We start from the raw sequence: 16999 nt of genomic DNA, 5'->3' as shown, positions 1-16999 counted from the left end.
TTAGAACCTAACCTGTGTTTGGATACCACTCTGCTCCACTTCCCCTCTTTGGAAATGCCTTATTACAGAGATTACTTACAGCTCTGTCTCCAACTTTGACCTGAAATTATGCCTTTTCTCTTTATATTGTATCTAAGAAATGGAGATAAATGGAGCTGCAGTCAGTCACTGAAGCTTAAACTGACAGATCATCAAACATTACAACCAGCGTAAGAATGTAAGCAGTGAAGTAATTAAACTACAGGAAGCTACAGCACATAATGATGGCACGTCTTACTTCAATTCTGTATTACCAATAGTAAAAGAAATACATTTTTAAAATTCTTCACAAAATATATCCCTGTGACAGCTGGAATGGCAGATTTACTCATATTGATATTAGCTCTGTTTTATTTAATATAAGGAAAGAAGAAGAGTTATTAATACACCTTTTTGTGAATTTTAACTTTTCTCAAGTTTTGGAGGTATTTTGAGGAATATTTAAGGTACAACATGCAATTAAGGAACAAAAACATAGTTGCTTTCTTTGGTTGTAATCCGGCCACTTGAAAAGATATGATTAATTTGATTATATTATCAGGCAAAAATGCACATACATAATAAAACATCTAAAAACATCTTACTACAACAACTGTTTGAAAGCAATAACCAGTAAAAAAAAAAAAAAAAGGCCAGGAGCATCTAAAATATTTGGGAATTGTAGCACCAAATGTAACAGAAGTCTCTGAAGAACTTAATTTTCTTTATTAAATTCTCTTTATTTACTTATTCATTATTAGTTTGTTTGTTTGGTTTTTTTTTACTATATTATGATATTTTTGTGTCATTTGTCATTCTGATATGTAATTTTGTTGAAACTGTGATGTCTTATTGTTGTTCGAGTTCAAGTAATTGTTACATCTCATTACAAGTATGAGAGGGTAAAAAACATCAGGTTTCAGCTCTTAGACAATGCAGTAAGGAATAAAGAAATATTTAAAATAGTAAAAGCAATATAAGAGTATAAACAACCCGAGGAGTAAAACATATGAGTGTATGTATGTAAAGTGCGGTTTGCATGTGTCATACTTATAATGAATGTATATATGTATATAATGTATATATATAATGAATGTATATTCATTATAAGTACAACAACCTCAAAGGGTTGTTGTGCTTTGTTTTTATAAAGATGTTTAGGGGGGGGAAGCAAGCAATAAACCGATCAATCAATAAACCAAACTGTTTGTACTACTGAAATGTAGTCACTGAGCTCTTGGCGACACCTGCTGGCGATTTGACGCAACTACAACTGCGTGATGATGTCAGAGCGTGTGACGCAGATGTCAGTCTCCCAGGCAGCAGCTGAGACCGTTCGGCGAAGATGGCGGACTCGCTGTCGACAGGTCTGGGAGAGGAGAAGGAGAAGGAGGACAGGGAGAGGGACAGGAAGGCTGCCAAAACAGAGAATAACAAGGACAAGGACGGAGTCACGGAGACGTTGGGGTTTAACGACAAAAACGGCAACAGTAAGGGAAGGAAACGCAACCTGTCAGGTGAGAGCTAGCCTCGTTACCGCAGCCACAGACCTCCAGTTTGACAGCGTCAGCTAACTGCTCAAGTGATTGTTTATCATTTTTGCAGCAAAGCAGCTGGGTTTAGTTGGCGTTAGTGCATCGCATGTGTGTTTATCTGTGACAGTAATGATACTAAAAGCACGCAGTTGCTTTTACACCCAGTTGAGGCTGTGCAGCTTCGGGCGCTGCACCCTGATCTCAGGATGAAACGTTAGCTTCCACCTCAGCTACAGATCTAAATTAAAGTATATATAGGTAGGTCTCATATGCATCTAACTTTTACTAGATCATTCCGGCTGTAAGCAACAGATCACTGCTGCCAAAGTGCAGTTGCATAGTGGGTACGTGTGGACTACATTTCACCCCTGTGCACTTAGGGTTGATTTGGGGATGTTTGTTGTGGTTTTGGTCAAGGCCTTTCATTTCCAGTTAACGGAAATCTTCATACGACATTATACAGTGATATTTTAGACATTAGTGTTTCCAACTTTGATGCAACAGTCAAGGCTTTAGATCTAAATTCTGTAACGTTTAATAAAACAGCCCCAGCTTCACTCAAGTCTCCTTTTTCAATCACATAGTCACCTCTGTAGTCAGCCCTCCCGTCTGAAAACAAGCTCCCAAACAGGACACACTGGTTCACACCTACTGTACAAGCTGCATCTGTGACTGACAGCTAACATACTACTGTGCAAAACTTTAGATGTTTAGATTCTCATCCATTATGTAATACCATCAGGGAGGCATCTGATTGGTCCCAAATTTATTCTGCATCAACCCCCAAACATACAGTCAGAGTCATAAAGAGCTATCGTCATGAACAAGAAGATCAAGGAGTCCTGCAACAGATGGTATGACCCCCACAGAGACCTGATCTCAACATCATCGAGTCAGTCTGGGATTACACGAAGAGACAGAAGCAACCGAGACAGCCTAAATCCACAGAGGAACTGAGTCAACTTCTCCAAGATCCGGTTTCTTCTGTTCACCGAACTCTTCTATTGATTTAGGCATTATTATGAAGTTAAAAACGATTCATGGCATTATTGTTGAAAGCATTGTTACTTTACTTTTAGTGCCTAAACCTTTTGCACAGTACTGTATATGACAAATTCAATCATTTCTAGCTGTTTTTAACCCAACAACAACTACTCCAAAACATAACATCGCTTTATGCTACAACTCATTCATATCCCTTTAGCTGTTCTAGTCACATTAGGAATCTTTTATATATTGTACGTATGGTCTGGCACTGTTTGTCATGGTTTGGGCAAGGCCCTTTAGTTCAAATCAAGTGAAATAATGTAGCCTAATTCGACAGCATACAAATACTGTATATCTTAGACAACTGTGTGCTTCCGACTTTGTGGCAAAAGTTAGGCCTAAAGGAAGGTCTTTTTCTGCACAAAGCGAGATCCATAAAGAAATTCTTTTCCCAGCTTGTTGCCCTGACTTCAACCCCATCCAACACCGACGGGATGAACTAGAACGCCGACTGTGAGCAAGGCCTCACCAGCCAACATCTGCGGCCCCGACCTCACTAATGCTCTTGCGGCTGAATGGGAGCAAATCCCTGCAGCCAGGTTCCAAAATCTTGTGGAAAGCCTTCCCCAAAGAGTGGAGTCATTTATAGCAGCACATTCATGCCCATGGTTCTGTAATGACGTGCATCAATCATACATGGAGGGACTGTTTCGGTGTTCACATACTTTTGGCAGTGTAGTGATTGGTTGGTTGAAGGTGAATTTAAGAGTGCTTGGTTTATTTTTGGCTAAGAACCCCCGTTTGCTTGCAGTGGGGATGCACAAGCAGCCAGCCACTGTTAACCCGCGAATTAAAACATCAAAGCTTTCTCAGATGGTGGTTATTTTTATCACAAAGGTGTGTGTGTGTGTGTGTGTGTGTGTGTGTCAGAGAGAGAGATAGAGAGACCACTGGCAGGTGAAGTTTCCATATATGAGCCTGGTGAAGGTGACAAGTTCATCGCAAATCTCTGGCATATCTTGTCCATGTGGTCATGAGAGCAATAGATCAGTTTAGGTTAAAGGCTGTGAGGTCTATGTGTAACTTTTCAATGTTTTGTGTCCATCCATGTGTGTCTCCAGACCTGTCTCTGGTCAGGTTTATAACTACTGAGCTCACCAGAGGCTATTTCCTGGAACACAACGAGGCCAAATACACAGAACGCAGAGAGAGGGTCTACACCTGCCTCCGCATCCCCAAGGAGCTGGAGAAGGTAAACTCATAAACAGTAAAATAAAAATTAAAATTATGACACAAAAAATATCACAAAAATTAAAGTATCCTCTGTGTCTTTCTCTCATTCTCTCTCTGTTTAGTTGATGACGTTCGGCTTCTTCCTCTGTCTGGATGCCTTCCTCTATGTGTTCACCCTGCTGCCCCTCAGGGTGCTGCTGGCCCTATTACGGCTCCTTACGTTGCCATGCTGCGGTCTCGGGTAAGGTGCAGAGATATAATAAAGTCTCTTAATGAATCATTGGCCACATTATTGATCAATATTTGATCAATAAGTATAAGCTTTTTCTCATGAAAAGCTTAATTTAAACAATTGACAATTCGGTTTGACTCTGTTTATTATACAGTATGCTTAACTGGACATTTTAATGCAGTAGAACAGCACCACAAACTACAGACTTAAAAGTAAACATAAATGTAAATCAACACCTGTCTGACGCAGTATTAATAAAACTTTATTATTAAGGTAATATTCATTGCAGGGCTGTTGTAATGTATTGCCCTCTTTCCCCTTGTATTCTTCCTGTGAAACAGTTTATTACTTCTGTTTTGAAAAGCAATAAATAAATAACATTTGTTTGCTTGCTAATATTATGTAACGTAACATGTTATATTATGTTCAGCTGCTGCTGTTAATATGTCCACCTCAGAAGAATGTAGCCAAAACTAAAACTAACTAACAAACTAGTGCTGCAAAAAGTAGTTGATTAATCAATTTGTCAATTAATAGAAAAATAATCAACAAACAATTTGAAGTAAGTTTAAGTAATTCATCAAGGAAAAAATTAAAACATTCTCTATTTTTAAGTTTCTTAAATGTGAGGATTTGCTTATTTTATATGATTTATTTATATCTTCAAAAAGCATTTTGGAGATGCCATCTTGCACACTGGAAAATTTTACTGAGCAAACATTTTACAGTTACTACATTTTGTTTATTCATTTCTCTTTCTTTGTTTTCCTCTTCATGGTAACATATATAAATATAGTAAGAATGCTAGAAGAAGAATGCTGTCATATGTAAGCAAATGTAAATCTCCAATGTTCAGAGGCTGAAAGAGAACATAGTATTTGATGAATATCTTCATATGACAACATCCAGATTGGAAACAGAAACAATCAATGTAATATTGTTGTTTACCTGTAGAGGGCAGTAGAGCTCTCTGACTGTGTCCGGACTAAACGGATTATGATAACCTGTTTCTGTTCTGCGCAGCTGTCGGCTCTTGTGATTTTCCTATGTGAACATTTTCTTTATCTGTAATGTGTGTGTTCACGTGTGTGTGTTTTAGTGGCTCCCGTCTACTGCAGCCAGCGCAGGTGTGTGATGTGCTGAAAGGCTTCATCATGGTGCTGTGTTACTCTATGATGAGCTACGTGGATTACTCCATGATGTACCACCTCATCAGGGGACAGTCTGTCATCAAACTCTACATCATTTACAACATGTTAGAGGTATACTGACTCAGATAATACTTCCTACTGTGTGTAACTCTGATGACGCTACTGTACAGTCACCCACTCATTTGATTTTTTTTTTTTTTTTTTTGCTTCCTCTCGTCATCCCCTCGTTGTGTTGTCAGGTGGCGGACCGCCTGTTCTCATCATTTGGCCAGGACATCCTGGACGCTCTGTACTGGACAGCCACAGAACCCAAAGAGAAGAAGAGAGCGCACATAGGCGTGATTCCTCACTTCCTCATGGCTGTGCTCTACGTCTGTATCCTCACTGAGAACGACCTGTAATGGTTTTTGTCAGACTGTGTAAAGAAAACAAAACAATATACACGCAAAAAAGTAGTAGTATAGTAGTGTACACAGCATTAATAGACAAGAAATAATTCAAATACAGTAAGTTAACTTAAAATACAGAATATGGCATCAGAGTTTGTCAATCAGTGATGGCAGGGAATGTTAAACTTTTAGCACATGTGAAAAATGATCCCTATATTTCAAACTTGTAGATGATCCTACATGAATTTATTTCCATCTTAACAAAGTAGAAAGCTCCTCAAATCCAACAGTGACATGTAGGTGTAATCATTTAAGTATATTTTTAAGCAAAAATGTCAGAATTTAACTGGTTCCAGCTACTCAAATGTGAGCATTTCCTGTTTTTATAGTTCATAGTAAACTGAATATATTAAAGTTTTGGACTGCTTAGTTAGTTGCAGTCCTGCACAGCTTTACTTCAAACTAGTAGAACATGTATGTGAGTGGACATACATTTAAATTAAGACAGCGTAATGATCTGTACTGTAGTCCACAGTGTGTTTTTTTCCTCAACATATTCGTATCTAGTTCTTCATGCCATCCTCATCATGGTTCAAGCCACAACTCTTAACGTAGCCTTCAACTCCCACAACAAGTCCCTCCTCACCATCATGATGTCAAACAACGTGAGTACAAAGCACACAGACCCATTAACTCAATTAAAAGTGCACACAGCAGCGTGAGTTCATCCACGATATTTTGTCTTTTTGCAGTTTGTGGAGATCAAAGGAAGCGTGTTTAAGAAGTTTGAAAAGAACAACCTTTTCCAGATGTCAAACAGCGGTAAGTGGTAAATAATACATGAAACTGATGAATATGTGACACAAAAATCAGCAATCTCTGGGCATTTTGTTACCTCAGTCTTTGAACTTGGTGGTTTAGTACAAGGTAAATTTACGGAATCGAGCTCGGCTGCAATGAATACAAAGTAGGTTAATCCAGGATTGATTTGTTTGTTTCCCACAGACATAAAAGAGAGGTTCACCAACTACATCCTCCTGCTCATCGTCTGTCTGAGAAACATGGAGCAGTTCTCATGGAACCCTGGTAACTAATGCAGTGCTGCTAAAATAACATAACATTACTGAAATCTACAATTTGCTGTATTTGACAGATGTGTACGTCGCACTACTCCTCACAGGTCCATCAACAGGTCTCCTCTCTGTGGGCTTTCACTGACTCGCTCATTTCTTGCATAACTAATATTATTCTGAATATTGACACTGATCAATGTTTGTTGTGTTTGTTTTTAGACCACTTGTGGGTGCTGTTTCCTGATGTAGTCATGGTGATAGCCTCGGAGGTTGCCGTGGATGTCGTCAAGCACGCTTTCATCACCAAATTCAATGACATCAGTGCTGACGTGAGTCCCTTTCTTCATACTTTCAACAGTTTATCCATCTGGTTGGGTTGCAGTGAGTGTCTTAACAAATATGGGAACTAAGGAACGAACTCATCAGTAGATTGGGTTTGCTCACTTAATTAATAAGTAATGGTGACAACTAATAAAGACGCTGATCAGTTCTGGATGTTTTTGCTTGACACTGAGCAAACTCCACCAGCTGACTGAGACAGTCGAAAGCTCAGGAAAAACTGGACCTTGAGTTAAGATTCTCTTGTCCAACTTCTATTGCAAACATAAAAAATGAACTGTCAAGCTCAACAGACTTGAATTGCTTTCTTCTTTCCTTCACGTTTTCTGTCCTACTCCACTGACCTACACAAGTGTTTTTGTGTTTTACAAACTGTCAGTTGTTTTTCTCTCGCTATCGCTCTCCCCCTCTCTCTCTCTCTGTCTCTCTCTTTCTCACCGTCTCTGTCTCACACACTCACACTAGAAACACTGTAGTATCAGAGGGAAACTGTCAGTCAGCTGAGCCATTTTTCTCTCGTTTCATCCCGACCTTGTCCTCCTCCCACCTCCTTCCCTCTCTCTTCCTCTTTGATTTCTTTCAAGGAGTTGTAACCATGGTTATATAACGGAAACCAGCTCCACAGGATGGGATTAACCCTTTTATCTCCACACTGTCAAACCTAATCACTCAAACCTCATTCACATGTCGTTGGCATTCAACTACTTGTGTGTCCAGTCTCAGTCCTCATTAAACTATGTGTGCAAATCGTAGCTATTTGCCTTTTTACACTCACTTAAACAAAATTCACTTTGACTCACCTTCACTCTTCCATCCTCACCTTTCCTCACCCATAACACCAACTAATAAGTAGATTAACAGATTATGAAGCTCCAACAGGCAGCTCTACTGCTGGAAAGTATACAAATGAGTGAAACACCATTTCTGCGTTAAACATCACTTTTATAACCCATATACATCTCTCCCCATTCTATCCAAGTCAGTAAATATACAACTGTTAAATATTTTTCTGTTGCTTTTGGTTGATTGGTTTATTACTCTGTGTCACTTCCCAGGTATACGGGGAATACCGCGCCAGCCTTGCCTTTGACCTCGTCAGCAGTCGACAGAAAAATGTGAGTGCAATAAATTCAAACGGCAGCTATGTCTCCACCCAACCGTGTCAGTGTCCCAAAAAGTAATTTCTTGAGTTAGTTTGTTTCCATTCGAACTAAATAGGCCTTCTGAACTGAAGCATGTTGCTGTATCAAACCCACATATGTGAGGAAAAAGGTGGTTGGGTTTCTCAAACTTTGGGGTTAGTAATCCCACAATAGGGAAGCAGGAAAATTATGTATTGATATGTGACACTGTATTTAAGTAAAGTTTTTGTAATGCAGGTTTGAAATACTGTATATGACCATACTCACTGTACATGACCCCACCCTGCCATGTGCTCCTGATATAGTATGCAAAACCATGTTCATATTGAAATTAACACATGATGATACCTGATATAAATTCTGTAGTTTGTGGAGTCAAATTAAGTCACAGGCCGTAAAAGTTTGAAAATCTCAACTAGTGGTGAGCATTGTGGATAAAGCGCATTTTACATATTTTTATATTGCAACATCGATATATACTGTGAGATTGTACATTTTCTAGAAATTCTTTTTTGTCATTTAAGTTTTTATTCATTTGAACATTTTGACACTACTAAAATACAGATGTTATAACATGACATATTAAAATGAAGGGAAAAAAAGGCAAACAAAACAAACACAGTAAACGACTATATAGACAAAAAAGACAGTCAAAAAGAACAACCCCAATATTCCTTTATTCTGTTAACTAGTACGTCAAACCCTCTACTTAATGTATGTCCGAAAATTATGCCAGATTTGGCTGGTTTTACACTGGTAATCACATTTTCAAAAGAAACAATCTGTCATGAGCTTAAGTCATTCTGCCCACACTGGTCTATGTGAACTCTTCCAGTTACGTAAAATAAGCCCGGCTGCTACAGTAAAACCAGTTACTGCCAGACCAAATTCTGCTTTAGTAAGCTCTGCTGGCATCAGAGATGTATCCCCTAATATACACATTTGTGGGAATTCTTGGAAATTCAATTGTAAAACTGTTTATAACAGTGACAGAGAGCTCTATACACTGCAACATAAGAAAACACAAGTTAATGGACACAATGCTTGTGTTTTTTCTGTTTACTTGTGTTTTCTTATGAAGTAGTGTGTTGAGCTCTCTCTGCCACTGTAGTATTTTAGATAAAATAGCCACATGGTAATGTCTGTTTTTGTTTAATCCAGTAAATTACATGTGAAAATCAAGGTATTTAATCACATTGATGCAAAAATATGGTAAATCCATCACTGCCATGAATTCCTAATTGATGTGCTACATTACCCACTGTGGCCAAATACAACCAGAGATACTAAAAGGATGGGAACTTTGGTACAAACAGTATCTCAAAGTCTCACAGTGTAGCTCATCATACTGCCCACCCCTCCTTAAACTGGAGTTTTTCCATTATGTCATGTATTCTGGAAGTGCTTTTCCACCACTAATCATAACATTTGTTTAAAAACTGAACATATTTTGTTAAAGACAAGATGGAATATGTAGACTGATTTTTGCAAAATTGAGGAAATGTCAACTTATCTTTCCTAACTTGATATGTCATAATGTGATTAAAAATTGTTGTGTACTGACTGTTTTATAGAGAAAAAAGGTGGAACAATGCTGCCTGTTGATTTTCTGAAAATAATCTGTTAAACGTGTCCTCAGGCTTATACAGACTACAGCGACTCAGTATCCAGAAGAATGGGCTTCATCCCTCTTCCTTTAGCTCTGCTGGTCAGTTACTCTTTATGGTGCCATTAACTACTCTTAATATTGTATATGATCTAGTGTTTGTAATGTATACACTGAAATCTAATGACATGTTTGTGTTTCTTCTTTCAGTTGATCAGAGTAGTGACCAGCTCAGTGAAGATCCAGGGTTCGCTCTCATTTATGTGTGTGCTGCTGTTTTACTTGGGGTAAATGTCAAGTTGTCTTTTCAGAGTTGTCAAGAAACATCTGCTTTGCTTTTTAATGTTTGTATTCAGTTTTCATTTTGCTTATTTTCTCTAAAAATCTACCATATATCCACATGTTTTGTGTGTTTGTGAGCAGGATGATCACTCTAAAGGTGCTCAACAGCATCGTTCTGCTGGGGACGTCTTGTGTGTTCGTCAAAGAGGCCAACATGGAAGAAAAGCTCTTCGACCCTCCACCCTCCGCCGTTTCTAGCCGCGTAAACTCCAGAGCTCACCGGACCAAACATGTTCACACTGCACCACAGCAAGGTATCAGTTTATCGATCTCTCTTTTCCTAAATAGCAAGATTCTACTACATATATGTATTACTTTTCTCTTCTGATAAACTCTTCCACTCTCTCTCAAACAGAACCCACAGCCGACAAAGCAGGAATATCTCTGGCATCAGTTAACCCTCCGCCTGCAAATGTGGCAGAGAGCTCCGCCCCCACAATCCCCAAGAGTGACTCGGACACCTTCCTGACTACGCCTGACGAGGAGGAGGATGACAAAATCATCAACGCCGACACGGGACTGGAAGGGGACGGACTCAAACACAGAACACCCAAGAAAGACTTGCTGGAGATAGACCGTTTCACCATCTGTGGCAACCGAATTGACTGAATGCCTCAGGAACAAGCAGTGTGTCCTGGCAACACAGCAAGGTTCAGGGATCAGATGCGGGTCACGGAGCACGCTCAAAGCAGACTTATTCTTGTTCACCTGACCCCAGGAGTATTTATTAATTTATTACTGACAAAACCAGCCAAGGCATAAAGCTGTTACTATAAGCATCAGAGGCCACGTCAGACGCTCCAGCTGGTCCGGTCCTTGTCTTGTGAACCAGGTAGACTCTGAGAAGTAGCTGTGGTTGTCGTGGCATGCCTGCATAGCCTGCAGACATGCACAACAGGGGAAAAACTGGCACGCACAGCTGGAGCAGAGCACGAAGAGAGAAACAAATCTTCATCTGTGAAATTGTACAAAATGTACAAAATGGGTCTCTGTGTGATCATAGGATCATTACAGCTGGACTGTGCGAGCTTGTGTGTGTGTGTGTGTGTGTTAAAAAGCACAATCATATGTACAGCGAGGAGTTGTTTTTAGAAAGAACAAAACTTGTCAATTTTTAATTTTTTTTTTTTTTTTTCAAAAGTCTGAAAAAATCTAATATTTGAAATGAAATTTTTATGAAAAATCTTTTTTCTAAAATTGAAGGTGTTCAGCTGCAGGTCAAAGACTCACAATCACATTTAACACATTGTCAAACTCCCAAAGTCGTTCTGCAGACACACACCGACACACACTTTTGAATTGAGTTACCGCGATGAGCCCAGATGTCCATAGCCAAAGTCTGCCAGGTTAAACATGACAGCAATAACACTACGTACACTCTTGCATGAACGCATTGTCTTCAGTCACAGCTTGGTCACAGAGTTGACTTTAACTTTTAGATACAGATAAAGTTTGGAGGTTTTATTATCATGCCAGTTGTGTTGATATTGTTACTTTAAGGCACTGAAATAAGACGGCGCCTGTTTATAAAGGCACTAGAATTTAATTTGAAGTGAACACCAAGTTTGGAAGCTATTTCATTTTAAAGTGATTATTTTTTTTGTTTGTTTGTTTCAAATAAGCTTCTTATAAATATGTTTCATGTGTACCCTCCTCATTCCAGCATGTAGCCTACACATAATCATGACAACAACACAGGCACACAGCGTCTTTTCTTATGTCGGAAACTGTGATCTGAAGAAATGTCTTGGTGTAGCGTCGCCGTGTGCTTGCTCTCATTTTAGTTTTGTCACGTGTGACACTGGCATGCCACCATCAACCGAACATGTTTTCTAATTCTTCACCATTCTCTCGACAGCGATAAGAAAAAGATTAAATGTATGCAGGTAAAAACTTTAAGGGTACCTGAAGGCTAAGACACAGCTGTGAGGTTGAATCACCTCTAAATAACAGGAGATCAAGAGTGAAGTGAAGTGAAGGGAGATGAAAAATCGCATCATTTCATTAGAAGTTGCTGGCATTGTGCATAGTTGTTGACCACTAGTGATGGTTATTGGAGATGTCTCTGCCAATGCTTTAAGGTGGTGTTAAGCCTATCATACAACTCTAGTTTTTAAAGAATAGGTTTTTTTCAGATCTATCGCAGGACAATAAATGCCATTGTACATTGAAAAAGTAAACAATATTCCTCTCCATACTGGCTGAGAAGTGATCCCTTTGTAATGAGATTACACTGTAAGAGATTGGGAACAATATCTACAGTGGTCGTTCTGTGCAAAAATTGATTTTCAAGTTAATCTGAAGCTAATACGATGCTTCGGCAGTCTGAGTTAGACGACTACAGTGCTTTTCTTCATTCTTGGCGTGTATGTTGACTCGCTGGTGTTTTGACACGCCAACAAACTTACATGCAACCACCAAGAAGTATCCGTCCAATGCAGCTCAGCAAAAAACACTGTCCTGATGGAAGGTTACAGAAGAACTGTAACTTTGGTAAAATACCCATTTTATTTACATTTTATTTGACAAACCCAGACATATTAGTACATTTTTGCACGAAAGGAGGACTGTAGATTTTGTCCCCCTGTTGTTACGGTGTAGTCATGCTATAAAGGAACTGCTTCACAGGCATTATGGGGAGAAATATTTACAGCAACCAATGACTCGCATGCATTGCACTGAGATTAGAACTGCAACAATTAGTAGATTAATCAATTAGTTGATCGACGGATAATTAATTGCCAATAAGAAAAAAGTGCTAAAAGTCTCCGGCTCCAAATTCTTAAATGTGAATATTTTCTGGTTTCTTTAGTCTATTATGACAGTGAACTGAATATCTTTGGGTTGTGGACTGATGGTCGGGACAAAACAAGACATTTGAGGTTGAATCTTGGGCTTTGGGAAAAAGTGACATTTTAAAGATTAAATGACTAATTGATTAATTGAGAAAATAATCATTAGTTGCAGCCCAAAATGAGACTGACTTCGAGAAATCACTGTTTGATATGGTAATAGTTCTATCACTTTCCTTCTTCATCTCTTATTACTTATAGGTGATTCAACCTTTACAGCTGTGTCTTTAGCCTTCAGGTGGCCTTTAAGATTTTACCTGCATACATGTGATTTTTCATCACTTTCACTCTGAGAATAGTAAAGAAGAATTGGGAAACAGCAACCAATAACTCTTTGAACATAACTACGACATGTGAGATTTATATTAAGATACAGTGGACTTGGAAAAAAATCCAAAACTCTCTTTTAAAGCTACCTACCGTTTCTGCTCTGTAGTGCCTAGCCTGGCCAGAAGCTACAAGTACAGTCATCAACATAGTGTGAACCATGTCTGAGAGAGAGAAAGAGATCATTTGCAGTGCATGAATGGATCTTACTACTCAAAGACAAAACTATATGTATGAAACATACTTCACTGTTTTTATTTTTCATGTATGACCCATCTGTGTAAAACATCTTCTACGTGGTAGAAGGAGAATAAAAACAAGATTTTGTTTTCTAAGCCCTTTCTGATGTGATGTGAATGTCTGACTGTGTGTGTGTGTGTGTGTGTGTGTCAGTGACGGGTGTTTCAGTGAAAGGAGTCACTGCAGGCTCTGTTCACAGGGCAAACACAGCGGTCCACTGTTCCCCCTGAATGGGCATTTGGATTTGGTGTCTGTCATCACACACATTAACACACAGGGGGGAGTTGTTTTTTTTTGGTTATTTCTTTCCTGAAGGTCCAACTCTGATAAAATATCTGCTTCTGCGTACATGACGTGTATTTTCCTGATTATGTAGACGTGTTACATGTAACCAGTGCAGTGTCATGTGTCGTGTTAAGTGACCGTGAGCCATGTGAGCCGAGCAGAGAGGATGAAAGGGGAGTGCTGACATATCAAAGACTTCAAAGCCGTTTTTTCAAGACTTGCACAACTCCCAGGCTAGTGTTACTTTTTAACTGAATTGGGTTTTCCCTTTTCTTTCTGTTTGGCAAAATCTCACTAGCCTTGACCATGTATGTGATCAGCCACAGAGCTAAAGGCCAGCTGCTCGGTGACCAGAGTAGAGGTGAGCAGGTGTAGAAGGGGACACACACACACACACACTCTCAGTATGTCTACTCTTAGCTGTACAAACATGCCATTACAGACAGACCAGCATGTGTTCACTCTGCCCCCAGACACCCAGAGACAGCAACACCTTCTCCTATTATACATCTAGAGACCGAAAAGCTTCCCACAAATAAAAATCTGATACATTCTTACAAATGTCACTAAAATAATAGAATATGTCAAGGTTGAACTACAATACTATGTAGAATTCCTGTATTTAAAGTAAAGTAAGACAACAGTCATATGTCAACAGTAGCTCCCCACTTACAGTAATCATACAGCACTTCAATATTTATCCTGAAAGCTTGACTAACTAACAAAAGTGCAAAAATGTGAAAACGTCTCTTTCTTTGATTCAAATTTGCTTTATTGGCATGGTCATATATATATATATATATATTTCTAAAACTTGTTTTACAAGTTTGTACAACATGCATGAGAAGCTCTTAAAGAGTTCAGACTAATGAAAAGTGTGAATGTGCAGTGATATGGTTGAAAGCTCCGGAACAAGTAAGTGGTCCTTGAGTTAAGTTTTGTCAGCTGCTGTTTCAAAGGTCAAGAACAAACTGTTCCAGCTCATTATTCAATGTTTACAAGGTACATAAAACAATTCTGAATATAAGAAAAAGATAACAAAAGGAGCTGGAATGATTAGTCGATTAGTTGATTAGTTGATCAATATAAAATTAATTGGAAAATATTTGGATAATCGATTAATCACTTGAGTGAGTTTTCATGCAAAAATACCTAGCATTTGCACAAACCAGCTTTTCAATAGTAAGGATCTGCTGCTCTCTTTGTCTTAATGACAGTAAACTGAATATCTTTCAGGTTCAGACTGTTGGTCACCTGACTGAACTCTGGACATTTTATACACAAAATGATTCATCAATTAATTGATTAATCAAGAAATAATCAGCATATTAATTGATAATGAAAACAATTGTTAGTTGCAGCCCAAATAATATATAATAAAAATAATATTAAAGTTTGATTGATGGTAAAAGACTTTATTTTCTGTTTGGGGCAGATAAATATTCTAACCTGTCTAATATGTGTTTGGCTGCAACTAACAATGACTTTAATTATGGATTAATCTATTATGATTATTTATTCAATTAAATTTTATGCAACCAACAGTTGAAAACCCAGAGACAGCCTAATCAATTTATTAAAGTATTAAAGTAAATCCTCATGCTGGAGAGGCCAGAAGCAGCGAGGTTTGACATTTTTATTATTATTTTTTATTCCTGGAAGGAAACTTAAAGTATGATTGACATTTGTAAGCATTAATCTTCTGCCTTTTCAGTCACTACTTTATTCATAAACTGTTGCCTTTGTCTAATTGTATATTAGATTGTATATACTGTTTATACTTGTTGTATTGTGTGTGATGACTGAATAAAAAATACTACTACTACTACCACTAATACTACGATGACTAAAATGATTAATCATTTTTCGAAATAGTTGCTGATTATTGATCTGTAGATCGACTAATCAATTAATTGACCAATAATTTCAGCTCTAAATAGGTTTAGTGTATCAGAGGATACAATATATAGCCTCTGATGATAAAACATAGCCTATATAAAATGTTTTTCTTCAATGTTGACTGTTCATAATTGTTTTGTTATATAACTAGTTTGTGTTACAGCTTATCATCACTAACTGTTGTTTTCCTTTTTCCACTTTTTGCATTTGGCAACACAAAGCATGTAGTTTATATCAGTGAAAGGCAAAGAGCAGCTGAATCCAGCCCTGCAGCAATAATATTTGGCTCCCTGATGAAAGTTTTGACTTTCATAGTTTACATCAAAACTTTTTTTTTTTTTTTTTTTTTACAAATCTACTATAGATAGACACAAGGCTCCTGTAAATATAACCTTGTTACATCTAAGACTGCCCCCACAAGAGGAGGGGCATTAAAACTATGGTTGTGTTTGAACAGTGAATGGTGCTGAAATTAAGTCTAATAAAACTACCAGAAATTAAAGTTTAATCTGTGAATTTCACAACTTTAGCCTGTGCAACCATAACAGATTTTTCCTCACAAACATAAATGGTTGGCAGTTGGACAAAAATGGATAGATAAGATAACAGACCTTAACATTGTCTTTAATTGATTTCATTCTAAAATGGATTAAGTAATAATAAATAATACACATAGGTCTGCCTTTGCACTGCACTGGTTAACGGCCCCTCAATGAAAAACCCAGGGGAAAACAGGCCAATGGTTGAACCTAATTGCTGAACCCTGACCCCTGACCTAAATGAATGTATTTATGTAAACAAAGTAGACATGTGCACAAAATTTCAGTCTTAAACTAAACTAGATACAAGAAGTACCTGCATAACTACAGGTCTTCCTCAGACAAATACCCACAGGAAGGAAATTAAGCGTCAAATGATCAATGACACTACAATCATCTAATCACATTCAACACACCATCATCATCATCATAAGAAGAATAAAAACGTTGATATGAATGTATAAAAGTCCACCTCCACTCAAAAACATGTTTTTCCTCTTGTTCCTGCAGTTGAATGTTTGAGCGTCACTATGCCGAATGAGTCTGTTTTCACATTCTCAAGTAGGAGACGATGTCTGTGAATTAGTTTAACATGAAATAAAACATATTTGCATATTCATAGACTCTGGAATATTTAATGTGAGAGATTGAGTAGATGCAATAATATAATTGTACTGCAATTTGTCTTCCTTGTTCTATTCTTTATACACATCTATTGCATATCTGTCCATTCTGAGAGAGGGATCCCACCTCTGTAGCTCTTCCTGAGGTTTCTTCCATTTTTTGAGGGGAGTTTTTCCTTATTCGAAT

The 16999-nt window shown here is 38.1% G+C and overlaps 1 protein-coding gene across 1 annotated transcript; it reads left to right on the top strand.

Annotated features, from left to right (window-relative positions):
* The first annotated feature begins 1318 nt into the window (after positions 1 to 1318).
* On the top strand, positions 1319 to 13561 carry tapt1b (transmembrane anterior posterior transformation 1b). The gene is made up of 14 exons (XM_044347290.1): positions 1319 to 1535; positions 3662 to 3792; positions 3896 to 4014; positions 5105 to 5267; positions 5396 to 5531; positions 6113 to 6210; positions 6298 to 6367; positions 6551 to 6631; positions 6838 to 6947; positions 8013 to 8072; positions 9739 to 9807; positions 9916 to 9992; positions 10129 to 10301; positions 10403 to 13561. The coding sequence occupies exons 1-14, from the start codon at positions 1364 to 1366 to the stop codon at positions 10654 to 10656; spliced, it is 1713 nt and encodes a 570-aa protein (XP_044203225.1). The 5' UTR covers positions 1319 to 1363; the 3' UTR covers positions 10657 to 13561.
* Positions 13562 to 16999: the final 3438 nt, after the last annotated feature.

The sequence above is a fragment of the Thunnus albacares genome, chromosome 3 (assembly GCF_914725855.1).
Source record: "Thunnus albacares chromosome 3, fThuAlb1.1, whole genome shotgun sequence".
Taxonomy (NCBI): Eukaryota; Metazoa; Chordata; class Actinopteri; order Scombriformes; family Scombridae; genus Thunnus; species Thunnus albacares.
Note: the sequence above shows the minus strand (reverse complement) of the source record. Positions and strands in the feature narration are given on the sequence as shown.